Source organism: Naegleria lovaniensis, assembly GCF_003324165.1.
Source record: "Naegleria lovaniensis strain ATCC 30569 chromosome Unknown tig018, whole genome shotgun sequence".
NCBI classification, from domain to species: Eukaryota; Heterolobosea; class Eutetramitea; order Acrasida; family Naegleriidae; genus Naegleria; species Naegleria lovaniensis.
Window position 1 is genome coordinate 115,644 of NW_025407839.1, and position 24,685 is coordinate 140,328.

At 37.4% G+C, this 24,685-nt stretch overlaps 15 protein-coding genes across 15 annotated transcripts; 7 read left to right on the plus strand and 8 right to left on the minus strand.

Moving 5' to 3' along the window:
• Positions 1–415: 415 nt before the first annotated feature.
• On the plus strand, positions 416–1,135 carry C9374_002930 (uncharacterized protein; the record flags this gene model as incomplete). Its single annotated transcript, XM_044692402.1, has 1 exon — positions 416–1,135. One exon carries the CDS (start codon positions 416–418, stop codon positions 1,133–1,135), a length of 720 nt encoding a protein of 239 aa, XP_044549774.1.
• Positions 1,136–1,534: 399 nt separating this feature from the next.
• C9374_002931 (uncharacterized protein) lies at positions 1,535–1,927 on the minus strand (the record flags this gene model as incomplete). The annotated part of the gene is made up of 1 exon (XM_044692403.1): positions 1,535–1,927. The coding sequence occupies one exon, from the start codon at positions 1,925–1,927 to the stop codon at positions 1,535–1,537; it is 393 nt and encodes a 130-aa protein (XP_044549775.1).
• Positions 1,928–2,558: 631 nt separating this feature from the next.
• C9374_002932 (uncharacterized protein) lies at positions 2,559–4,081 on the plus strand (the record flags this gene model as incomplete). Its single annotated transcript, XM_044692404.1, has 4 exons — positions 2,559–3,020; positions 3,189–3,356; positions 3,407–3,497; positions 3,591–4,081. 4 exons carry the CDS (start codon positions 2,559–2,561, stop codon positions 4,079–4,081), a joined length of 1,212 nt encoding a protein of 403 aa, XP_044549776.1.
• A 65-nt stretch (positions 4,082–4,146) lies between these two features.
• On the plus strand, positions 4,147–5,127 carry C9374_002933 (uncharacterized protein; the record flags this gene model as incomplete). The annotated part of the gene is made up of 1 exon (XM_044692405.1): positions 4,147–5,127. One exon carries the CDS (start codon positions 4,147–4,149, stop codon positions 5,125–5,127), a length of 981 nt encoding a protein of 326 aa, XP_044549777.1.
• Positions 5,128–5,367: 240 nt separating this feature from the next.
• Positions 5,368–6,818, plus strand: C9374_002934 (uncharacterized protein; the record flags this gene model as incomplete). Its single annotated transcript, XM_044692406.1, has 2 exons — positions 5,368–6,291; positions 6,348–6,818. The coding sequence occupies 2 exons, from the start codon at positions 5,368–5,370 to the stop codon at positions 6,816–6,818; spliced, it is 1,395 nt and encodes a 464-aa protein (XP_044549778.1).
• A 199-nt stretch (positions 6,819–7,017) lies between these two features.
• C9374_002935 (uncharacterized protein) lies at positions 7,018–8,277 on the minus strand (the record flags this gene model as incomplete). Its single annotated transcript, XM_044692407.1, has 1 exon — positions 7,018–8,277. One exon carries the CDS (start codon positions 8,275–8,277, stop codon positions 7,018–7,020), a length of 1,260 nt encoding a protein of 419 aa, XP_044549779.1.
• A 262-nt stretch (positions 8,278–8,539) lies between these two features.
• On the plus strand, positions 8,540–9,085 carry C9374_002936 (uncharacterized protein; the record flags this gene model as incomplete). The annotated part of the gene is made up of 1 exon (XM_044692408.1): positions 8,540–9,085. One exon carries the CDS (start codon positions 8,540–8,542, stop codon positions 9,083–9,085), a length of 546 nt encoding a protein of 181 aa, XP_044549780.1.
• Positions 9,086–9,207: 122 nt separating this feature from the next.
• Positions 9,208–11,682, plus strand: C9374_002937 (uncharacterized protein; the record flags this gene model as incomplete). The annotated part of the gene is made up of 5 exons (XM_044692409.1): positions 9,208–9,716; positions 9,782–10,385; positions 10,433–10,488; positions 10,621–10,808; positions 10,907–11,682. The coding sequence occupies 5 exons, from the start codon at positions 9,208–9,210 to the stop codon at positions 11,680–11,682; spliced, it is 2,133 nt and encodes a 710-aa protein (XP_044549781.1).
• A 121-nt stretch (positions 11,683–11,803) lies between these two features.
• On the minus strand, positions 11,804–14,695 carry C9374_002938 (uncharacterized protein; the record flags this gene model as incomplete). The annotated part of the gene is made up of 3 exons (XM_044692410.1): positions 11,804–12,350; positions 12,466–14,023; positions 14,215–14,695. The coding sequence occupies 3 exons, from the start codon at positions 14,693–14,695 to the stop codon at positions 11,804–11,806; spliced, it is 2,586 nt and encodes an 861-aa protein (XP_044549782.1).
• A 276-nt stretch (positions 14,696–14,971) lies between these two features.
• C9374_002939 (uncharacterized protein) lies at positions 14,972–16,542 on the minus strand (the record flags this gene model as incomplete). The annotated part of the gene is made up of 2 exons (XM_044692411.1): positions 14,972–15,552; positions 15,663–16,542. The coding sequence occupies 2 exons, from the start codon at positions 16,540–16,542 to the stop codon at positions 14,972–14,974; spliced, it is 1,461 nt and encodes a 486-aa protein (XP_044549783.1).
• Positions 16,543–17,194: 652 nt separating this feature from the next.
• On the plus strand, positions 17,195–19,009 carry C9374_002940 (uncharacterized protein; the record flags this gene model as incomplete). The annotated part of the gene is made up of 1 exon (XM_044692413.1): positions 17,195–19,009. The coding sequence occupies one exon, from the start codon at positions 17,195–17,197 to the stop codon at positions 19,007–19,009; it is 1,815 nt and encodes a 604-aa protein (XP_044549784.1).
• A 458-nt stretch (positions 19,010–19,467) lies between these two features.
• Positions 19,468–21,150, minus strand: C9374_002941 (uncharacterized protein; the record flags this gene model as incomplete). The annotated part of the gene is made up of 4 exons (XM_044692414.1): positions 19,468–19,728; positions 19,845–20,385; positions 20,495–20,715; positions 20,896–21,150. The coding sequence occupies 4 exons, from the start codon at positions 21,148–21,150 to the stop codon at positions 19,468–19,470; spliced, it is 1,278 nt and encodes a 425-aa protein (XP_044549785.1).
• Positions 21,151–21,311: 161 nt separating this feature from the next.
• C9374_002942 (uncharacterized protein) lies at positions 21,312–22,186 on the minus strand (the record flags this gene model as incomplete). Its single annotated transcript, XM_044692415.1, has 4 exons — positions 21,312–21,682; positions 21,880–21,920; positions 21,994–22,028; positions 22,115–22,186. 4 exons carry the CDS (start codon positions 22,184–22,186, stop codon positions 21,312–21,314), a joined length of 519 nt encoding a protein of 172 aa, XP_044549786.1.
• A 147-nt stretch (positions 22,187–22,333) lies between these two features.
• On the minus strand, positions 22,334–23,765 carry C9374_002943 (uncharacterized protein; the record flags this gene model as incomplete). The annotated part of the gene is made up of 2 exons (XM_044692416.1): positions 22,334–22,809; positions 22,946–23,765. 2 exons carry the CDS (start codon positions 23,763–23,765, stop codon positions 22,334–22,336), a joined length of 1,296 nt encoding a protein of 431 aa, XP_044549787.1.
• Positions 23,766–24,047: 282 nt separating this feature from the next.
• Positions 24,048–24,521, minus strand: C9374_002944 (uncharacterized protein; the record flags this gene model as incomplete). Its single annotated transcript, XM_044692417.1, has 1 exon — positions 24,048–24,521. The coding sequence occupies one exon, from the start codon at positions 24,519–24,521 to the stop codon at positions 24,048–24,050; it is 474 nt and encodes a 157-aa protein (XP_044549788.1).
• Between the last annotated feature and the right edge of the window lie 164 nt (positions 24,522–24,685).

The following is a 24,685-nucleotide window of genomic DNA, read 5'->3' on the forward strand; positions in this document are numbered from 1 at the left end:
GATTCCATGAAACAGTTACTTGATGACACTCAAAGTGATCATTTACCAATGGCTACAAGCAGTCAAGAGCGTCAAAAAACTCCAAACAAAGCAACTACAAGAAGAGAAGAAGTTCGACTACGAGTAATGCCACCAAAGAATCTAAGAGTACCAAAAAGAAGTCATCTTCTGCTGCAAAAATCTCTCGAAAATCTTCCTCCTCAAACAGTAGTGTTCACAGTGCCGAAGACAGTAGTAGCAGTACGACAAATACAGCACCACTCGACTCCAAGTCAAAACCTATTGACCTTGATATTGAAGAATTGGATGACTCTGTCAACATTCCTATTCGCGTTTTGGCTTACAATTTAGGACTCACAAAGACGTCTCCAAATCATGGAGATATCGTGACATTCGAAGAGCTCTCTTCGAACGAATGATTGAAGATCATATCGATTTTGTAGACACTCAGGAAGAGCATTCACTTTTAAGAGAGAGACTTCCTCACAAATTGACCTATAGCAATTTCTGTAAGAGAGTCATGCTGTTGGTCTTTCATTATCTAGTGCGAGACGGAAAAGAACCAAAATTTTATCGACGACCACTTGTGAAAAGAGAACTTATTGAAAATCTGTTACGAGAAAAAGATCCTCACTTTTATTCCATTGTTAATCCATCCATTGCTCGTGAATTGCATACTCTCTTGAATACAAATAGTGAAATGAAATTTAAGCAAGCGATTGCCATTGTTTTTGCTGGTATCCTTAATATGGAAACATTGCAAAGTCTTCACAAGGTAACAACAACAACAACGAATGTTTTACCAAGGAGAAGAGCAACAAGCAATTCCAAACGATCTTCTTCCAAGAAGCGATCATCCAATGAGGATCTATCCGATGGTGATGATGACGATGAACAAGATGATGAACAAGACGAAGACGATCAAATCGCCACTTCTCAAAGAGACCCAACACGTGTCACTAGCAGTGCTTTGAAAAACAGTCAGTCTCGTAGTCGACGACGACGACATGTCAATGTTTCTTCACAAAGTCAAACCACAAGTGACAATGATGAAGAAGAAAAACAAGATGTTTCTAATATGAATGACTCATGGAAAAACCTACAAGACCTCGACGACAAGCAAGTAAGAATTTGAAACGCAAGTTACAAGCAGTGGTTGAAATTTTGGAACATGAAGATGATGATGAAGAGGAATGATGATGCATATGTCAATCCTCAATTGAGGTTCGTGTGATCACTTTTAAAACCGTTACTGGAATACAAGATCACCAAGATATCATGCGGGAATAAATAATAACTTGAGTTAAGTTGAAACAGTGACAAATTTTGTGTATTCATTGAAAAGTGTGTATTTTGTTATTGTAAAATGATTATCATGTAAAGAATGACGATCTGTGTGTTGAGATAGAGATATTTTGTTTTGGTGTGAACTCCTCATCAATTCCTTCTACACCTAAATTTAAATTATACAAGTTATGATGAAATTACACAAATGTTGATTCAAAGCTATTTGATAAACAACCAAAATCTCTGACTACAACTCTTGTTGAGTCGTAGCATCCGTGGCATGCTTCTCTCCATCATTTTGTGTTCCCAAAAACATTTTAGCAAAAGGTTCCGCAAATTCTCTAAAACTCAACACATCATCTCCATTCACATCCAACTGATCAAACAACAAATCCAAAGCATTCTCTGCCTTTGTATTCATTCCCAATTTCTCTGCAAGTGAAGGATCTTGTTGTAACATGACTTCCATCACTCGTTTTAATTCTTCCTTTTCAATGACTCCATTCTTGTTTAAATCAATTCGAGAAAAGAGTTGTGAAATGACTTGTTGTTGTTGTGGAGAGAGTTGATTGTAATTGGAAGTGGATGATGATGAATTGAAATGACAAGCAGAGGAAGTAGAGGCTTTTCGAGTGAGCATGTTTGTCAAAATTTGAATGATTGTTGTTAATGGTAGTTTGGTTTGGAATTCAAGAGTAGTTGAATTTTTCAAAAACTGATCGATCACTATTCAGAAGGAAAAGAGTGAGAAGTTAGGAAATGTTGATGCAATGTGTGTTCAATTTTTTTTAAATGATTTATTGTCAAGTGACAACTGTCACTGATTGGATAATAAGAAAAGTCATGATAGGCCACTACTATTTTGCAAAGACGACAACGGACGAGTGAATGACTTTTTTAAAATAGAAAACAAAATTTCCGATCCACCCTCTATGTGTTGAAATGCATGTTTCTGTAACTTCTTTACATGCAACGGTCGTTCTTCTTTTTCACATGTGATCACTCGAGAATTCATTCATCGTTGTTCTCTCGACCATCAACAATATTTGTCCGTTCACGCGGGTGTGTGGATTATTTTCTCAACTCCTCTCCGGAGTGTGTTTCGAAATAGATTCACAAAGCTTATAAATCAAATGATTGACAAACATTCCAGCAAGGTCCCAACTTGATTTTTCAAACACACCTTCGACTCGCCTTTTGCTCCATGCATTGAATGGTTGTTCTTGAAATTGAGAACACAATGTGTTTTAAATTTGTTGAACCAAAAAAAAATGCAACACAAAGAAAAGAGTTCTCCGACGACGACGCATTCAAATTCCAAATTCAAGCTTGGTGAGGATCATGCAGCAGCGAGAGTAGAAGAAGAAGACTCCTCCTCCTCATTGAGTATCAGAAAAGAAAAAGTGCAGTTACAAGATGAAGAAGAAGAAGAAGGCTTTCAGGATTCTTCCATTGATCAGGAAGGAATGATTCAAAACGTTCCGAATGATACCTCCAAGGAATCATTGGAAGAAGAACACATGAATCAGGAGGAGGAGGAGGATTCGAATCGAGAAAAGGAAATTGAAAATATTGATCAAGAGGAAAACAACTCGGCAACTTGCATGTCAAGAATGAAACGAGTTTGGAAACGTGCTGGACAAGTTCCTGTGTTGAAGCATGTCGTGGGATTTTTGAGTACATATGGAGCAATTTTCCTGTTCAATCATGCGTTTAGGTCTCTCTTTTTTATGGTAGGTTTGTTATTTTTGAATGAGTGAAGTGTATTTCTAAAATTGGTAAATTTTGTGTGTGTGATGGGGAAACTATGATATATTTGAAAAATGAATTTTCTGAACATTAACATCCTTAAATTTTCCATTGGATTTTTGAAATTTTCGAAATGTATTGCATGAAATTAGAATTTAATTTCCGGTTTGGGAAATTTCTTTTCAGAAATTGCCATTGTTAATTTATTGGAAACTCGAACTGCAAATTCCACTCTTTCCTCCAACTCAACGAGTCTTTCTATTGCTCCAATGATTCATTCTCCCTTCTATTCTTCCATATATGATACATTTTCTCCAAATGTTAATTTATTGAAACTTTCCACTTCTAACATTTTTACTCAATTTTGCAGAAAGATGTTGACATTCCAAATGCAGACTATTCTCACGATGGTGCGTCAGGAACGGCCATTTCTGGAGTTTTTATTGCATTGTTACTTCCAGGTAGGTTTTGTGTTATTTTTCTAATTGTGTAATTTTAAATTTTTAAATTCATCTTTTTGGAACAATGGCAAATGTGAAATTCATAATACATAGGAATATTTCTAATGCCAATTACTGGAATTGTGGCTGATTTATTCGATCGAAGAAAAATATTATTAGCAAGTGACATTGCCAGAGGTTTCATTGTTTTACTTTTTCTCATTGCTTACTTTATTAACGGTCTGGAATGGCTCGTTTATCTCACTATATTTTTACAATATTGTTTTGGAGCATTCTTTGAACCATCACGAGAAGCTCTCGTTCCATTAGTTGTCAAACAAGAAGATTTACCCATTGCCAATGCGTTGGACTCTCTATGTTGGCTTGCAGTGAGTTTTTTCGGATCTTCACTCGGTGGCCTTGTGGTCAGCTTGTTGGGAATTCCTGCAAATTTTGCATTTGACAGCGCGTCCTTTTTTATCTCCGGATTTTTCTGTCTTCTTTTATTCCAATACAAACATCTTGGAAGAAGAGGAATTGATGATAGAAAAGTGGAACCACCAAAGAAAAGCAACAAAGAGGATACAGAAATGGAAGGACATTGAACAGTGAACATCCATCACCAGTAGTATTAGAGAGCTCGTCATCAGCTTCTCCTTCAACCAACGAGATGAGAGAACCAGTAATAGATCAGCACTCTGTGATTCACTCCTCGACAGGAATGTTAGACCACTATGACGATGTGAATACAGAATCTTCACCAAATATGGAAATGAAAGATCTAAAAAAAGAGGAACAAAAGACCATGCTCAATCATGAACAACAACACTCCAATCATCTCGATGATTCTCCAATCATGACAATATCCGATGCACAATCTACCACTTCCCATTCTAGAAAATCACGCAACTCTCTAATTCTGCTATTCATCGAGATGAAAAAGTATTTTATTGAACTATTTACTGGAATTGTCTTCTTTTCAAAGAATCCTTTAATTTTCACATCCACCATGGTCAAGGCATTTGCTGGATTTTTCTGGTTTGGTTGTGAAATTATTTTAATTCATCTCGTTTATCAAGTATTGGCCAAGAACGATAAGAGAATGGGAGGAATATATTTTGGTGTTGCCAAAATGTGGGCAGGAATTGGGAGTGGTCTATTTCCAGTCATTGTTGAAAGACTTCTTCCAAAAACTTATACCACACGTACACTGAGAGCCATTCTCATGTGTGCTGTCTTCTTATTCCCAGTTTGTTTTTCATTGTATTACGTTTCAATTATATTTGCAGTAGAAGAGGATACACGAGTTCTTGGATTTGCTGGAATTTGTCTTTCACATTTAATTTTAGGAATTTCAACAGGAAATCTCTGGAGCTATTCCATCACTCATTTACAAATGGTGTGTCCCAATGACTTTCTAGGAAGAGCCATGGCCTTAGATATGGGATTCTTTTTAAACATTTCAGATTTAATTGCCGTCTTTACATACGGAGTGATCTTGACAGATATTTTCAAATTCAGTGCCAGTCGTTTGGTATTGTTTCAATTGGTCACTAGTGTTGGAGCGGGTTGTTTGTTTGCTGTATGGTTTTTCATTTTCAGAAAGAATGTCAAATCGAGACAAGATTATTTGCAAGAAGTGTCTACATAAAAATAATAAATCATCAGATGATTGTAGAGTGGATGAAGAATACAAATAGTCCATTGTATGTCTGTTGTTGTTGTTGTTTATTGAAATTCCAGGTGATCCATGAACGATATTTTTCAATTTCCATTTTAAGAACATTTCTTAATTTGCCATAGAGAATCCAATGAATCATGGAACACCTGAGGTATCTCGAAATCATTCAAGTTGCAATGAATAGATTCACACACAAGCACACTCCACAAAATGACTCCATCCAACAACGTTTCTCTTCATCCTTCTCTGCATTTCGAACAGCAACAACAAGAACGATCGAAATCAAATCTAAAACCTCAACTCGTTCGAACTTGTAGCGATCATCATCCTACCAACCAACTTGTCAAAATTCAACTCTGGGATTTGATCATTCCTCATCATGATTCTTTCCAACCATTATTCGATCATGTTAACAATTCTCAAACTCCTTTCCATCGTGATTCTTTTCAACCTTGGTGTTACCAATTACTTCGATTCAAAATGTCTCCTCATACTCCTTCATGCCCTCCATCATTGAGTCGCCTTCTCAATGGTACCTCTTTTTCATGTCATTTCCATCATGTTCATTCCTTTCATGGAAATTTCAATTCTTCACACAACCACACGTGTTGGAATTCTTCGAACTCAACGAATACCAACACCAACACCATACCTTCAAACTCAACAAGTTCCATCTCCTTTCAATCTCCCTATGATGTGAAAATTTCATATTCTCTTCATTGTATTTTGATTAGTGATTATTTGGATCGATCGATTCATGTATTTGAATTAAATTCGAAACAATATCGATCGACATTGCGAATGCAATTGCATAATCCAAAATTTTTATGTATTGCCGAGTCGTATACGACAAGAATGGAAAAGTCAGGGAAATTTCATTCGAGAGATTTGGAAGATGCCTTAATAATGGATGTTGGAAGAGGAAGAATTCGAATGTTTGATTTGAGAAGATTACTGACACGTCATGCAAAATCAGTGCTAAATAATGAGCACGTTCATGTTGAAACAAGAACATTTTCACAACATGATGCCTTGGATGGAAATGAGAATTCTAGCCCAAACTATATATGGCAATCCAATGATTTTAAATTTCCAAGAGGAATTCAAGTTTCGATGGAAATTGGTCACGTGTTTGTATGTGACATGTTTGACGATTGTATTCAATGTTAAATATCATGAACGGAGAAAAGTTGAGTCGAATTGAAATTTCAAGACCTCATGCTGTGGACTTGTTGATTTCACATGACGCGAAGAATTCTTTTCAGAATCTGACTCTTGTCGTGAGTAGCGATCAGGATGGAATTCAAATCTTGACTCAGTCTCTACATGACCATTCAAATTCCTCCAATCTCCAATTCATGAACTCTTCTTGGATTCGTTCATCCATTCGATTTGAAGAAGAACGATTACCAGACGACGATGATTATGGTCCCATTCATCCATTTTCACTTGTAGTGGATAAAGTTGGTAATCCAATGACAACAGAAAAGCATGTCGTTGTGAGTGATAGTTATCATCACAGAATGAAAGTTTATTCTCTTCATACTGGAAAGCTTGTGAAAACTTTTGGAAAATTTGGAGAAGGACCATCGAATGAATTTAAATGCACTTTTGGATTGTGTTTGAATGAGTGGAGTGGAGAATTGTTGGTATGTGATTAATGGAATAGGCGAGTGTATGTTTTCAAGTAAGGCCGTGTTTCAAGTATTGCCATTAACTGAGTTTTAACATTAAGAGATTTAAAACTGGCTTGAACACCCATTTGAGCTTGAAACAAAATGCAAAAGTCTAAAGTTCAGGAATCAAGTTGTCATGTTAATTTTATTAAATCAGTCCTGGTTATTGACCACATCAACCAATTTACTTGGTCTCAGCCTTTCTCTTTTCCTTCAAAGCTTGGAGCTTCTTCTCATCTTCAAGTCTCTTTTGCTCTAATTGCTTCTTTCTTGGACCCAAGAACTTGTTCTTCTCGGCGGTGGTTTGGAATTTACCCTTACCAATCTTGGAGGTGGTATCAATGAACTTGAGGGTAATTTCTTCCTTCATGGATCTGTTCCATCTGTTTTCTGGAATCAAAGTCTTTCTCAAGGTGACAACTCTTCTGGCAGGACCTTGAACGTTACCCTTAATCATGACCCAATCGTTTTCAACAACACCATAGTTAACGAAACCTCCCATTGGGTTGATATCCTTCTCAGTCAAGTCAAAGTCAGTCATGGCAGACTTCTTTCCTTCTTCAGTGAGGAGAGACTTTCCAAGTCTGTAAATCTTCTTGTTTTGATGAACTCTGTGGAAGAAACCCTTTTGACCAGCTCTGGCAACAGAGAATGAAACTCTAGCTGGATGCCAAGCACCAATACAAGCAACCTTTCTCAAACCTCTGTGGGTCTTTCTTGGCAAACGTCTGACACCCCATCTAGAAACGACACCCTTGGTACCCTTACCCTTGGATACAGCAATCACATCAATTGGTTCGTCCTTGGCAAAGACAGCATCAACTGGAACAAGCTTTTCAAGGTTAGCCAAAGCAAACTTAATCTTTTCATCAATGTTACCACCGTTGATTTGAATTTCAGCAACGTGGGCCTTCTTGTTATTAATGGACTTGACCTTGGATGGTTGAGTGTGAGCAACAACTCTAATGACATCAGCATTCTTCTTAAAGCTCTCCAAAGTTTGAGTTCTCTTTTCTTGAGCAGCTCCTTCCAAGTATGACTTGGTGAGCTTGGTGAATGCTCTCTTCTTCGAGCGGCACCAGTCCTTGTAGAAGACTCTTCTGAATTCGTTACCAATGTTCTTAGCCCAGACAGTACCAATGGACTTCAAACCAGTTGGAGTTTGCTTGTAACCAACAACACCGACAACAACCATTGGTGGAGCTTCAACAATAGTAACTGCATCGAGACATTCCTTCTTGTGCAACTTGGAACCTGGCTTGTTAACTTCTCTGACAATGTGAGTCATACCAGCCTTGTAACCCAAGAAAGCAGTCATGTGGGACTTCTTGCTTTGGTCATCCTTTGGGTAGGCCTTGATTCTACCACGTTCTCTTCTGGCCTTCTTTCTTGGCAAGAAAGCAAGTGAACCGTGTCTTGGTGCTTCGAATTTTCTGTGAGACATATCGAGTATGTATTTTTTTTCAACGATTTTTTCAAAATGTTGGCAGTCAACTTGATTTTTGAGATTTTACAATGAAAGTTTCGGTATCACATTTTGCAAGTTCAACATAACCTTTGAATTTTCATCACCAACCTTGAGTAAGTGACCACATACAACAAGTGAGATCAATGGAGAATCGAGAACAAATATCACTTTTGAGATACTGAACAAGACTTCAATTCACAGGTTTTTACTTTGACAATGAAAAAGGCTTCAAAGAAAAATGCCGAACAACAATGAAGAGATTGATTCCACGCTCGGAGCCTCTGAGCTGACTCCAACAACAGCGTCATCTTCTTTACAACCTACAACACCACTATCAGCAATTTCTAACGTCTATCAATCACCATTGGATCATAATAATAGTGATCACCATGATGATCATCATGATAATAGATCTGATTACTACGGCCGAGAGCTTTCGGACTACTCTTCTTCTACAATGTCCAATGAGAATAGTAGCACAATTACCAATCATCCTCTGAATAACAATAGGAATAGTATTAATAATAGTGATCATGATCATTATAATATCAATGATAGAAACACAACCACCACTAGGAGACAAACAAACCGACTTGATTTTACTGCGTCCACTCCAGCAGCTTCCTCCACTTCTACGCAATCCCATGCACCTTCTTTCCAAACACCAACAAATACATCAACAATTTTCAATAATGACTTTTTCCAAAATCAAGAGGTGAGACGCATGCACAAGCAATTGCACTCAATATTATCAGATTTGTTTTCAGAGCATCACCATTTGTAACAAGATATTTGGAAGAGCTTTGTTACTATATCGGAATGCTTTTTTTTGTTTCTCTTGTATTGCTACATGCTGCTTTTTACATATCACCGCGTTTTTTAGGGAATCCATCACAACAATCATTAATGATGTCAACATTGACCAAATCAGAAATTGTAACAAATCATGTACAGCAAATCAAATTGATGAAAATTTTTTCGTCTCAAGAGGCTCAAAATTTGACCAAACATTTCTCGCCCTTATTAAGAACAGCACTTTTTGGAATTGACTTTCATGGATTTAATTCCAGCGCTGGCGGTATTTATCAGTACTACGATGATGGCCACAACAATTTTTTCAAAACTGGACAGGCACAATTATTGTCTGACGTATCTCTGGAAAATTCTTCTGCAACCCAAAAAGACATTCACATTAACAATACATTGGCGAATGATCATAACGTAGTTGTTAGCGAGACTGGAAAAATTGAAGAAAATTTCACACTCTCAACAACGTCACAACCTGCTTCCGTTCAACAAACACATGACAGCCAGGACTCAATACCTCATGATCCAACAAAAGACAACGACCATTCTGCTCACACATTATTAGATAATTTAGAGACTACTAATGGTGAAAAAACTCAACCCGCTGTGTTACCGAATGAGCAACAGCCCGAATCAAAAGAGGATATCAATTACATTGAGCTCGTCCAAAAAGTTTTCAACCTTTTGGAAATACTGTACTCGATTTATTTATTCGTCCATTTTCTGTAAAACCTCGTGTCACATGTTTAGAGCATAGAATTATGGAAAAGTATCGAGATGAACTCGTAAAAAGATATGAAAACAGAACAGATGCTCTCACTGCTGCTTCAGTTCATTCATTTCTTTTAAGGATGTATATTGAAGGCCCAATAGACAAGATGATGAAAGAATGGGAACGAGAATTGACTCTAAAAAAGAACAAGTCACAAACTTTCTCGAGTGATAGTACTTTATCAGCTCGTCATCCAAGCGATACCACACCACAATCACCTCCGAACGCGCAAGAAGATTCTACATCATCCATGCACCAAGAGACAACTCAAAGTGAACCTTACTCTACAGAAAACATCAAACAAGACTCATCTCAACCTGCTCTACAAAGCACCACCACAAATATTGACGTTGATACTTCTTCAACAGTAGAGACAGGAGAAAACAATTCAGACGACTTGACATTCTCTCTTGATTATACAATGGATGCTATCAAATCTTGGCTACTCTTCAAGTATCAACATTCTCCTCTCTTTAGTGATATTTTCAATGACACAAGATTATTTGTCTACACGACGAGAAGGGTTTATTTTATATTTCAAGAGAGACAAAGCAAACTTTATCTATTCCATCCTATACCATCACTATTGATTGGAATGACTCTTGCTTGTAAGTTTTTTTTTCGAAAAATGTCTATTCATTATTCAAAATTGTAATTATCATTTTTGGTGACATAATTGCAAATCATTTCAACACATATATTATCATTTTTTAACACAATTTCAAATTCAACACATATAGTGATATATTGGGAGGGACATTTCCATATCTTCTCTCCTTCTTAATTGGTTATGACACTACCATACTGAACACATTTGTGCAATATAATTACGATTTCAATCACAACTATACGATCAATAGTGGAGTATTATATTCCAGACAATACGATGAAATTTATTATTTGAAATACGGACAAACGGAAGTTGATGGTATGTTATCAAATACAAATTTATGTGAAATGTCGAGTCATTACAACACAATTACTTTTGTGAAATTATTTCAAAACTTACATTGTCTTAATTCATAGCCATTTCGAGAGGTCTTTTAAAAATTGCTCCATTAATAGTCTATCTGATGGTATTTGTTCTAGTATACTATTTGGTGAGGAGCACTCAAATGAACATTTTGAACATGATTGTCGACTTACAGATGAACGTATTTTCTGTACAACGTATGGCCCGTTCATTCATGGTTCACTTATTCCAAAATTTAATGTTTGTGCCAGTGTTATTGGGAGTTATTCACTTTATTGATAATTTCTTTTCTGGAGATCAGAAAGCTAGTTTATTAATATTTTGTCTCATTTGGCTTTCTCAAATATTCATGAACAATGTTTGTAACACAAGATTTAGCAAAGCAGTATTTCCATGGGTTTTGCACTTTTATTGTGCCACATATTTTATCTATTACTTTAGACATCCACATGGATATTCTTACCTTGCTTTTTCTGCTCTTTTCTCAATTATAGCTAGAAAGATGCTTTATTTGTGGAATACTTATGAATATAGTTACATTATCAATCATCATCCAATACTGAGAGATATTTTGGGAACTGGAGGAGGTGACGCAAATAATGATGATTTTGATATTTTCGATAGAATTAATGCAATGGTACATCAACGCCAAGGAGTGACTCCTCCTAGAATTCAAAATGTTCAGCAATTCGTATTTAATTTGACTGACATGAACAACGGCCATGCTATTGAGCAACAAATTGGTCGTTTCAATATTTCAATCTCTCTTGCTCAAAACAACAACAACAGCAACACTGTCAACCATGCACCAACAACTCCCACACATTAATAGCTACACACTCTCTTGAGGCTAGAAGCTTAGGACTCTTTTTGCAAAAGGTTTTGCTGGGAGAAAGGACGATTTTCACCAATAAAAACTTCGAACCTGAACGACGGAACTTCAAACTTTATTATTCTACACATTTCTTTTGCATGCAAACAAACAAATGATGCTCTCCAAAACTGGCCGACTGAACATCCATTTGTAATTTGGTGTTATCAAAGTTAGGGCATGAAATGTTCATAATCTCAACAGGCACGTCTACAAACTTTGGAATTTCATTGAAGAAATAAAAGCCTTGTTGATATGGCCAGCTCACAAGCTCCTGATACGAGTTGTCTCCGCACACAAAGATTCGGTTATCGTTTGTCACAAAGAACGAATGATCAAATTTGGCAAATGCCTGCATGATTTCTCTTCTGCAAAATGGATGTATTTCATAGTCGTTGGTTTGAGGTTGGAAATTGATTTTTGAGGGTAAGAATACAGCTTGTTCTTCTGTTTTAATTCCTAGTTGACCCTTAGATGCTTGACCAACACAGTAAAGGAAGAATTGAGATGTCACAAATAGAGAATGATTGGCTCCTGCAGCTATTTGAGCGACCGGATATCTGTTAAATAGCATGGATGGTAACTCAGAAGGAACACAAACTCTCTTGACTCTCTCAAAACCACATCTATGCATGAATCAGGAGTAAAATTATATTGAATAGCCGTTTCCACCAGAAATTGGATTGAATTGGATTTGTTCATTTAGAATAATTCGAAATGATACTACTTCAATCTACTTACTGCCCAAATCTATTATCTCCACATGTAAATACTCTTCCTGAGTGTGTCAAGATGATAGTGTGGTGGTCTCCACACTTGACATCTTTGAGCACTTCATCACTAAATGTTGCGACCTTGGTTAGTAATGGAATAACTTCTCTGTGATCATCAATACCACACTGCTTATGTACATTAGATCCACATGCGTACAACTCTCCCTCGTGGATAGCAATGGTGTGCTTACCACCTGCCGCAATTTTGGAAATTGGAGTTTCGACTTCTTCCCATTTGGCTGCTGATATTAGAGTTATGGGATTGGTATGTCCTAATGCAAGTTGACCATGACTATTGGATCCATAGACATACAACTTTCCGTCACTTTTCAACATCAAGTAGTGACATTCATCTTCGTTGCCATTACAATCAATGTCTACAACGCTGTCCAAGTCCAATTCAGTCAAGCATGCACTTTGTGGGCCTCCTAAAATGAAAACTCTTCCCTCCTTGCTTAATAACATGCTGGTAGAGGAGGTGCAACAGACCTTTTGAATAGATGGAACTGTTTCGAAAACTGAATTGATGTCATCCAAAAATCCAAGAGTGGGATGTAATTGACAATGTTGCATTCCAGTTTGGTGGTTGAAATTGCATCCAGCGACTACAAGAGCACTCTCACATTCGTTTTCATCTTCCACACTCTGAGAGAAGTTGTTTAAGAGACTTCCAGTAGGTATGAATTGTCTGAACTCGTCAAAGTATGGATGTTGTAAAATTTGTTCAGCGGTCAGTCGTTTCTCTTGATTAATACACAGCATTCCTCTCAGAAGATCAATCTCGTCCTTGGTACATGCTCCAAACACGTAATCCAAATGTCTATCTTGAGAGACGTCAAAACCCTTGTCTTGAATTAATTGATCTACAAATGCTTTTACATTACGTTGCTGGGAACACCAATCAGATGAGGTTGGTCTTCCAAACAAGTTAATAATACTTTCCCAAACCTCAGATGATGTTGATCCTTTGAAAATGGGAATTCCTCGTAGAAGAAATGCGAATATTGTGCCCAGAGTCCAAATATTGTTAACTTGTCCACTATTATCGCCTCCGGTGACGTCTCTGAAAATTCTTTCATTCTTGCTGGCAAACACATAGTCTCTGGAATAAGTTTTGAGAGGACTAAAGTTCAGAGTTGAGCTCATATTTCCCAAACTTCTTCTTGGGGTACGAGGTGAAGTAGGTGCTCTTGGTGATTTGGGACTTTCGAATATGGATGCATTTCTATGATCGGCAGACTTTGGCGAAGACACTCCTCCCTCAGAGCGTCTTCTTGGAGTTGGCATCCAACTATATACAGAGTCATCTTTTGTATAACCAGTGACTCCTGTTAAATCAATTAAACCAACTTTACATCCATTTCCGACCACAATGACGTGCGGATCCACACAAAATCTATGTAGGGTTTGATGAACCAAACCAGCCTTATGAAGCTCATTCAAGGCACAAACCAATTGGAAAAATACATATTTTCGCTGTTCATTATTAAGCATTCCATCGAGGATCGCATCGACGAGTGAGAGTTCTGTTGCATGAAGGGAAATATTCAATATTGACCATGAGTGAGTTTCATTCAGCATTGTTTTATCCAGTAATGATGTCATGATGGTTGGAATTACAGTTCGAAAATCCATTTTCGTTCATTGATGATGTGTATCGATGGCCAACATTAAGAAACTGTGTTTCAAACAACACTATCTCCCAAATATTACTTACGCATATCAGCCTCGGAAAACACGAGATACGTTGCATGGCCATCACTCTCCGGAATCACTCTCTCAGGTTGAATAATGTTCTCTTGATGGAACGATTGAACGAGTTGAACGTTCTTGAAACACTTTTCTTGATTATCCACTGGGTTCTTCTCATAGGGAATGGTGAGCTGGTCCACTACTTTATGCCCGACCTTCATGATCAATACTTCCTTATCTTGTATGTTCTTATCCCGAGCAGTGAATAATTCAATTTGAGGCACTCTTCTCAAATTATCTCCAAGAACGGCTTGATCACTCTCCAATACTCTCGTAAAATTCTCGTATTTACTTTTAATCTCCTTTCCCAGTGTTGAGAGCATGTACTTGTAGCTGCCAGCGCTAATAGGGCTTCCCTTATTCGCAATTGTATTGTGGAGGTTGTTGAGCAAAATGTCGGCATTAATATAATTTGCAACCTCGAGGGCGTATCCTTTGTTCATCATTTGCAAAGGTTTTGGGGCTGATGATGAGAGAGAGGAAACACAAAGGTAGATACACGGAAGAAAATGGCTCTTCTTTTTTTGAATGAAACGAAATAAAATTACGAGGATGGAAAGCACAAAATTCAAAAATGGATTAATGTTTCTGTGCAGGCGATGTGGGCCTGGGAGATAACCCACCACGAGATAGGTGTTTGGTTCTCATGACAGAGGGGTTGATGATGCACCTTGCTCAAAAGTTCACTGTCTCTCAAAGATCCACAACAAAAGCTGATGACTTTATTGTTGGGACTGTTCGAGCCTCTTTCTCTCTAATTCCTGAAGGAGGTAATCCTTAAATTGAGCTTTGGAATTGAGAGCTCTATACTCGTGGTAAGTGATCATAATGTAATATAGTTCGCTGATGGAAATTTTGGTGATAGCAAATAGGTGTAGGATATCCTCCATCTCTTTCTTCAAGTCTTCATTCTTGAATGTTGAATAGTGGAGAACAGAGTTGGTCACTCTGGCTGCACAGCACTGTTGAGTTAATTTCAAGGTGATGTCACCACCAAATGCACCGCATCCCCAATTACCGGTAGTTATATCTGTATTATTCATGTTCTTAAATCCCAAGTAGGCCTTATTGAGGTCACGTTTGATCATTTCAGGTTGGAAGTGTCTTTTAGGAATGGCATCCATAATGATAATATCAATGGTGTGACCTCGTGGCTCAAAAAGACCTGTAAATTTAAATGTGTTCAGGTATCCTGTATACTCACTGTAACGAACAATATTTTTCATAATGATAATTTCCGAGTCGGAAAGAGACTCACAAATGAGAAGAGTCAAAAAGCTTTCAGGACAGCAGCTGAACAGAACTGGATGTGTGTAAAACATTTGTATAAATATCATGTATGTAAAGACAGCAATAGGTGTGTTTTGAATATGTTGATAAGTTTTTCATGAAATATTAAATCTTGTCACATACCTTCTTCTTGAGTAAGGGATGGAATAATGGAACCAATATGAATGAATCGGTTGGCAAAGTCAACAAATCCACGGCATGGAACATCTTCCATACGACCGCTGTGCACCCGAACCATGTTCTTTGTGGCATCCTCATCAGAAAAGTCAATATTTTTCATTTCCAACCAATTGGGTTCATCTTCTGGAAGCAGATTGTATCGGGTAAAGATGATATCTTCTCGCTGATTGCATAACTTGTCTCCATCAATCGCTTGTTGATAGAAATAGCTGAGCTGACAAATAATTCTTTCAACAGCTTCGTCCAAACGACAAACATACAATCTATTAAAATCCAAAACACCATAATCTTTTTCCTTTTCCTTTTGGAAGTGATTGTGAATTTCCGAAGAAATGTTCAAAAAGAACGCATTCGCTAGAATACATCTCACATATTTTGGTGGAATTGAGAGAGAGACGGACTGATTCATTTCCATGAGAGGAAGCTTCTCAATCAATTCACTTTCAGGCACCTCCAATGCATAGAACGCGATTTTTGGAAGTAAATCCCGATAAAAGTCAAAATTCTTTGAAATTTCTCCCTCATTTCTATTGCGAATGTATTCCGTAAAGTTATCAATGGCAACCTCAAGACCAGGAAAGCCAAATCTCTTCTTGGATGGATCATTTTGGAACAAGTGCAAAATGTCTTTCAATTCTTCAAATTCCTCCATCTCTTCAATGCCTTCAAGGATGGCTTTCGAAATTTCTGTTCCTTTCAAAAAGAAGTGATATTTGAAGGGAGCATGAGGAATGAAATCCAATGATCTTGATGATGAAGGAGTCAATGGTTCTTCGCTTCCATCATTATGTCCATCATTATGAGGTTCGGTTGATGATATCATTTCCGTAGTTAAAAATTTCCAAATCAAGAAAATAATAAATGATGAGGTTCGGCTCAACCCGTTCAATAAATTCTCAATATTTGTTGTTGTTGTTGTTTCAAAACAATAAATTTCTCTCTGCAACACTATTACGCAAAGTTTTTCGTGAAGATGATGCGAGGTTACAGCAGTGTAGGTGGTACAGAATAAAAAGCGGCGTCCAAAATAAGTTTATCACTGTTTCAACACTTCTGTTCAATCGTGAAAAGAGCAACAAAGCAAGTTCTCAATGGGATGCACAAGCGAGAGTTCTTGATGTTGTATCGTCGCAATATTTTTTGTGGACAACCGAATTGACAATAACAACGACAGGAAGTCGTTGTTGTTTATCCGACCATATTCATCCCATCAGTGTGGACGGATGGTTGAATCATGGGAGAATCATGATGATGTGAGTTGGCGCGTTGCACAAAAAAGAATAAAATTGTGGCGACTCTAGAATGAAACACTCATTCCGAAATGCAAAGTTCCAACCAGCTCAAAGAGATCCTTACTGTAAAATCCTTAACAATGAACAAAAACACCTTTCAAAAAACATAATTCACTCTCTTATTCTCTAATTGAAAGGTAATCAAAAGCATCCGTTTTGATTGGAACAACCTCAAGAAAAAAAATGAAACAATTATCATCCACATTCAATTATGGAAGAGCTGCTGTTGAGGGTGCTATGTCTGGGTTCAACAAATGTCCTGCACAACAATACTCACTCCGATGCTCTTCGGACCACAAAATTCTCTTAAAAAGTCTTCATGTATCATCGTTAACGATGAGAAGGTCTTCCTCCATGTTGTTGTTGTTATCTCATCACACAACATTTCTAAATGTTCATAATTTTGGAAAACAGGTGTGCTCGGGATTTTCGTCTTCCTCATCGTTATCGACCGAAAAATGTTTTTCAATGAGTATGAACAAGCAATTGACGACTATGGCTTCTAGCAAAACAAACAATTCGAATATTAAAAAGCCTAGCACAACCACCTCTGCCACCACCACTCCTAACTCTAATTCGAAAAAAGAAAGAAAGGTACAAACACTTTCCAAGCAAGATCATCAACAAAAAAAGTCAACAACCAATGAAATGAACGAACAATACAAAAGTGTTCTTTTCTCTACATTATTTAGTGTAGACAACAAACTACAAAAAGAGACACTTCTTTCCGAAACAAAGGATTTTCTGTTAAACAAAATGGATGACCAAGAGGCTATAGCCACAATTTCAAAAAGGCTTGACATTTTTTCCAAAGAAGACATCAAAGACATTATTCACTTTCTTGATGAACAGAATTTATTGATTCCAGCAACAAAAAAACAACTCGCTCACACAATGTTGACAAAAATTTTCAATTGTGCAGGACCAGAAGAAAAAAGTTTCCTCATTGACAAGTGCTTATTTTCACAGAATTTTATCGAAATGTGTAGTGGACGATTTTCAGGTGCGACTGTGAACTCCTTCATTCCTGGATTTAATTTATTAGAGATGAAAAAATTACTAAATCTCCTCCAAGGAAACACAATTGTGGAATTAACAAAAAGTGCAGGGGGAACGTTTATTTTAGAAACATTGGTCAACAATTTGCATGATCCTTCCTTGAAACAAGAATATTTTAAACTGATAGAGCCACTTTATGCAACATTGACGACTGACCAGAATGGAAACTATCTTGTACAGAATTGTATTAATCACATGAACGCAGATGAACGTATTCGATTTATTGACCTACTTTCTCAAGATTTTAAATATCTGTGCCAAACCAGCGAGGGCTGTATTGTGGCGAGACATTTATTGAAAACGTCAACAACTTCTGTAGTACGACATTTTTTTACAACCATACTCCTACCAGATATTAAGATTTTTGCTTGTGACAAGTTCAGCAATTTCATCATTGAGGAAAACTTTTCCAAAATCTATCACATTGAACGACGACAAGTGTTGGAAGGAATCAGCACCCATCTTGTTGAAATTTCGAGTACCACTCATGGCAGCATGTTTTTAAAACAGTTATTTCAAATGATTGAGAGAAGTGAAGAATTGATGATCCTGTCCAGTGCAGTGAAGAATAATATTCTGGAGCTCTCCAAGAATGCTACATCGTTTTTTGTTGTGGATGAATGGTTCAAACGAGTACTCAAAGTTACCAATTTACGAAAAGAACTTTCGAATGCAGTGACTTCTCATGTTCTCTCCATGATTCAACATGCTCATGGATCTGTGATTGTGCAAAATGTGTTTAAGAGTGAGAGCGTGGATCGAAGTGAGCTTGAAGGAATGGTTTATATTCTTTTGAATCATTTTGATCGAATTCTCAAAGATCCAAAATCGTCCGCAGTATTGAAAGCTGTTGTGGAAAAGGGATTTGCAGAGGTGATATTCTTGAAAATGAAGGGCAAACATTTGAGCTTGCTCAAGACTTGCATGCATCATTTGTGATTTGTGCGTGTTTACAACATGGCAAGCAAGGCACTGTGGTCCAAATTTTGAGGGATTGTTGTTGGATTCTACAGGTGTTGTTGCTGACACGAGCTCGTCAGATACGCGAACCAATCCGTCCATTCCATTGTCCAAAGAAAAAGTTCTCACTCTTTGCCGACATGAGCCCTCTACATTTGTCATGCTGATGTGTTGAAGGGCATTGAAAAATTTGCTATCAAAGATCAAAACTGGGAGCAGCTCCTCAACCGTTTAGCAAACATCATTACCGAGTCATCACAAACCATCCAGAGTCACAAGCTCCTGAAACTCGCCAAACAAATTTTAAACCAAACGTCTAACAGTGAGCAATAAATTTTGTTTAATGATGAGGTTCCTTACTGGAATTTTCACGCCTTATAGTTGACGTAAATATTTGAAGCAATGAAAAAAGGTTCCATATGGAAAATCAAAATAAATTAAAGATTGAATTGCTTGTGATACAGCTTGTAGGCCTTCAAGGCAATGTCTCCATTTCTGTCAAATTGTTGCAACACATCGATCCAAGAGAGTGGAATACTAGAACTTCCGTAAATGGCTCCACACAAACTACCTGTCACAGCTGTATAGCTATCGGAATCTCCTCTCATATTTGCAGATTTAAGCATGGCATCCACAAAGTTGTCGGTTGTGTAGACACAGTGCAAAGCCATTGCTACAGCGTCCATGGCATACGAGCCCTATATTGTGGAAATACGAGAAAAACGTCAAAATTTTGTGTAAACAATTGTTTCGCGAAAAATTGACAAATTCAAGTTGTTTCAGTTGTCATAATTGTTGTTAAATTCTAACTTACCACATAACCTGGCTGTTGCTTTGCTCGAGTTCTGCAAAATTCAAAATCTGGATCCTTCCAATTCCAATTTCTATCGTCAACATTAAGATGAGCATTGGATTCATGTTTTTCCTCTTTCATGGATTTACACAAACACTGCACACTGTACAAGTCGGTCTGGAATTCACTCAAGTCTTCCAGAACGTCCTTCTTTGAGTCAGCTCTGTTAATGGCATTTACAGTAATAAATGCAAGTAATCGACACAATTCAGCAGCTTCTTCTCCCTGATGAGTAGTTTTGCTCTGTGCACTCGCCACAGCCATGGCCTTGTTTCGATCATCATGGTACATGACAGGAACAGGTGAATGTCTCATCACACTACCATTTCCACTCGTATTCTTGTCACCTGATTCAGTGAATTCAATCGTTGGATCTTCGAGGAATTCAGTCATGGACATGGAAATGTTTCCTCCAAGTCCAACTGAACTTCGTTGTCGATCAGAAAGATCCGCGCTAAATCCAAAAGCATTGCAATAACCAAGATACCACCAATTCACAAATCTATGCAAAGTGTAATGGTCAGTTGAATTGTTCATTGCATTGAACCAAGTTGAAAAGCCAAGGTTAGGAAATAAAAGAGTTAACTCTAAATTTGTCGTCATGCACTCACCTTGTTCTCAAATCCAAAGCATTAAAATCTTGTTTCACAAGAAGAGAATCAGCTATACAAAGTGCCATGGAAAAATCATCCGTCCATTGACCTGGTTTCAAACCGAACCGATTGTAATTAGACTTTTGCCAAATTTCAGCATGATCTAAGCCTGTCAATTCCAAAACATTGTATCGAACTGGACTAAATTCCAAAGGAGCACCTAATGCATCTCCAATGGCCTTTCGTATGGGAAAATTTCAAATCAAGAAGTCAATATTTCCAGCCAATAGGTAATCATATAAAGGTTTTCAATTACGAAATGGAAGTCAAAAAGTTCATCATGAAAATATACATGCCAAACAAACCGATTCAATCGACGATCATCATCATTGGATCATGAACAAAAGCAACACACTTACATTTCCCAGTATACATCCCAAGGCACGATCTTCCTTCGGATCTAACAATTTGTTTCTCAACTTTTGTTGAACGAGTTCTCTTTCGGATTTTATCTGTTCATCATCTCCGAGAATGGAAACACCAGACAAAGCATAAGAAGCATATTTATTACTCTTGATCACTTCTACAGCTTGTTTTGAGCTAGAAAAGCAAGCTTCAATAGCTTGTTCTCTTGTGGCAAATAATAATTTACCAGAGGATTGTGCGTTTCCCATAATAATATGTTTCAAGAATTTTTTTATTCAAATCTTCCTTGTAAAAATAGATGGAAGAAGTGGAACTTGGAACAACAACGGCGAAGACACTGTAAGAAAGGTTGTAACACAAGGACCGTTTAATTTTTACAATTGTTACTGCAGTAAAAACTTTAAAACCATTACTTGGTTTTGTGTTGCATAGTTGCAGCTTGATAAATTCCTTTCAAAACTCCATAACCCCAAATCAGCACAATGGCAGGAAAAACAATCCACACAAACGAAGGAAGGAAATACAAGGTAATAAAGGTAGGCCAATCGTTATGAGCTGTAAATTCAAAGCCTCCACAAATATCCACCAACATGTAGAGAACAGTTTTGGAAAAACTCATCAATGAAGCACTCAAAATCAATAAAAATCCATCGAAAGACTTTCTTCGAATTAGACCAAGAATGACCATTGCAATTTCAATAATGTTCATGATGGATTGAGCGACCACAAAACCATTATCGAGTTGACCATAGGATTTGTCTACTTGAATATAGAGATCATCTGTGAAATTATTGTTCACATTGCAATTTCAATAATTAAATGTTTCAAAATGTTTGGAGAACATAAAGATCGGAATAATGGTCAATACAAAGACAGGAGTAATGGTCAATCCGAGACGAGAGTATGTGGAAAGAAGAAGAATCAGTATCCGTGTCACTTTCATGATTCACTGAAACAACAAGAAAAGTATGACTTACATGGAGCCCAAAATGCAAACAAATCACCTCCCTTCATGGTTCTGTTTCAGGTTATGACGATTTTCATCGTATGATAGGTGTAAATACATTTTCATGCAATGTAACAACACATACCTTGGACGTAACAACACAAAGGTATAGTCCCATGTCTAGAATAGTGATGATCATGATGAATAAGTGTGAGTTTGTTTTTGAAATTCCCCATAGGGATACTCCCACAAGATGATGTACATACAGTGACGAAAATTTGAGCAACGAGCCAGATGGTAATAATTAAAGGGTATTCGAATGAAATGATGGCAGCCATTTTTTTGTTGTTGCTTTTCGGAAATGCTCGATGTTGTTTCGCAGTTCGATCAGGTGTCGTACTGAGCTCGTCTACAATTATTATTTATCGGCAAGCACATCAAATACATGGCATAATTGTTGAGATTTTTATTGGTCTTCCTCTCATTTAGATTTGAGAACTTCTCATGACATATTCTTGCATTGCTTTGATCCAATCTCCATTGTTAGCTTCCAAAATTTCAACCAATTCATCCTTGTTATTGTCTTTGAGAATTGCAAATTGTTTTAAATTGTCAAGTTGAAGGCTGTACTTTTCGTAGAGAGCTTGCATTCTGCTTTGATCAAAAGTTGATTCTTCCATATCGTCTTCATCGTCACTCACATCATGGATGCCCTCAATCGAAAGATCATTGGAGCTTTGTGGAGGTAATGGTTGTTGCTGTTGTTGCGGTGGCACTTGCTGCTGAGGCAGTGTTGGGAATAGTGGTTGTTGTTGAACTTGTGGTGGCACTTGCTGTTGAGGCAAAACATTCAATTCAAACCAGCATAAATGGCCAAATTGTTCCTTACCAGAAGCCAATCGGAAATAGCCCTTAGTCAGGCCCGGCTTCTTTGGAACAAAGGTGACACTAGCTTCAACGTCTAATATTGAGTTGAGAATGATGAACAATGATTCGTGTGAATGGTAAAATATTTCAAGAATTGATACAATAATGTAGAATCGAAAATATAAAACGTTAACATTGAAAATGTGTGTCACAACATTTGAAAAACATACCTTGACCAGGCAATGCTCTTGGAACATGAGAATAACGAATTTCATAAGAAGGGTTCTCGTCCTTACACAGCAAACAAACATTTTCTGGCCATTGATTTTGTCCAGTGTTTCTAATGAGCCAAGTCTTGGTGACTGGTTGATTCATAGGAACATCCGAGCCATCAGGAAAGGATATATCTCTTATGAATTTACTTGACCAATGAGAGGCGTCTACCGAGGTATTGACCGCAGCAAAATTCCAAGATTGTTCTACATTTTGAGGAGGTTGTTGAGCCACTTGCTGTTGTATTGGTTGCTGAGGTTGAGCTTGAACTGGCAACGGCTGTTGTGGAAGAACGTTAGTTTGTTGAGTTGGTGTTTGCTTTTGTGGAGAGGTTGGTCTCACTACTTGCTGGGTTGGAGTCGATGATCGTGGTGGCTGTTGTTGTTGCAATCCCAAAGGGAGGCCCAATGGTTGTTGTGGTTGCTGTTGTTGATGTTGTACGAGAGGCCTTGCTTGTGTAGATTGCTGTGGCAATGAGGGTTTTGATGATGGTTGCTTCTTTTCAGCAATTTCAAGATACAAAACAGGAGAAGAAAAGTGGCGCAAGGCTTCTTTCCATTCATCCTCGTTGGTTGTAGTGATCAAATCTCCCTCATCATCCTTGTATTTAATCAACGAATTTTCTCGAGTAATACTCGCATGAAAGTTTATACTCAGTATTTGAAATAACTGATCGAGTGTAAGATTAATACCTTGGAATCTCCGAATACTATCTTTATATTTAGCCTTGATATTAATAGGAATTCCTGATGGTTGTAGGCCTTGTTGTGATTGCATGGTGATTCAACTGCTGCTGGCGTGATGGTATTCCAGAAACACGAGCGAGATGATAAAACACGTTCGAGTATTTTTTTAATTTATTGCGGGTGATGTTTTCTCGTGTTCGAATTTGTGTCTAATTTTGATACAATTCCTTTCCCATGTTCACTTTCACAACAAAATTGATGTTACTCCCTTAATAAAACATTAGAATACAAGGAACACTTCAATATTGAAAGAAGGAATGTTGGTTTTTTCAAATTTTAATAGAGGGCAAAGCATATGATGACTCAAACATTTTCACTGCATTTGTCTACTACTTTGAATCACTTCAATCGAAATGACAATCGTCAACACACACACGGTAAATAAAGCAATAAATTTGTACAGAGACAAGATGGTATCAGCCGTCAAATGACCTGCTCGTATCTGTGTACACAATATGATAAATTCTTGCCACATGGTTTCAACTTCATGTTTCACAAGAGGCCACTCTTTGGATAAGTCCTGTTCCAGTGGTGATTCAAACATGTTAATTTCGTCTTCCATTTCATTGTCGAGCTGTTCTTTAGGTGGAGGAGGTTCTTGATGACTATCTCGATCACTTGTTACCATGTCATTCGCAATGATTTGTTCATTGATTTCATTGGTTAGTTCTTCCTGTTCAATAACGGTCTCTTCTTGCACTTCATGATGTTTTGGTTCCTTCTCGTGTTGATGATGAGGAAGAACAAATTGTGAAGGAGGTAAATACGCAGCGTTGATATTTTGCATGTTTTTTGTTTGTTCTCTTGTTACTAAAACCAATACATGTTTTAGAAAAACACATTCTGAGTTTGATCCAAACAAAACAACCAAAACATGGTGAAAAGTTAATTTGAAAAATTTCCTTTTGTAGTAATTGTAGAAGAAGGAATTAAATGAACATCAATCGATGA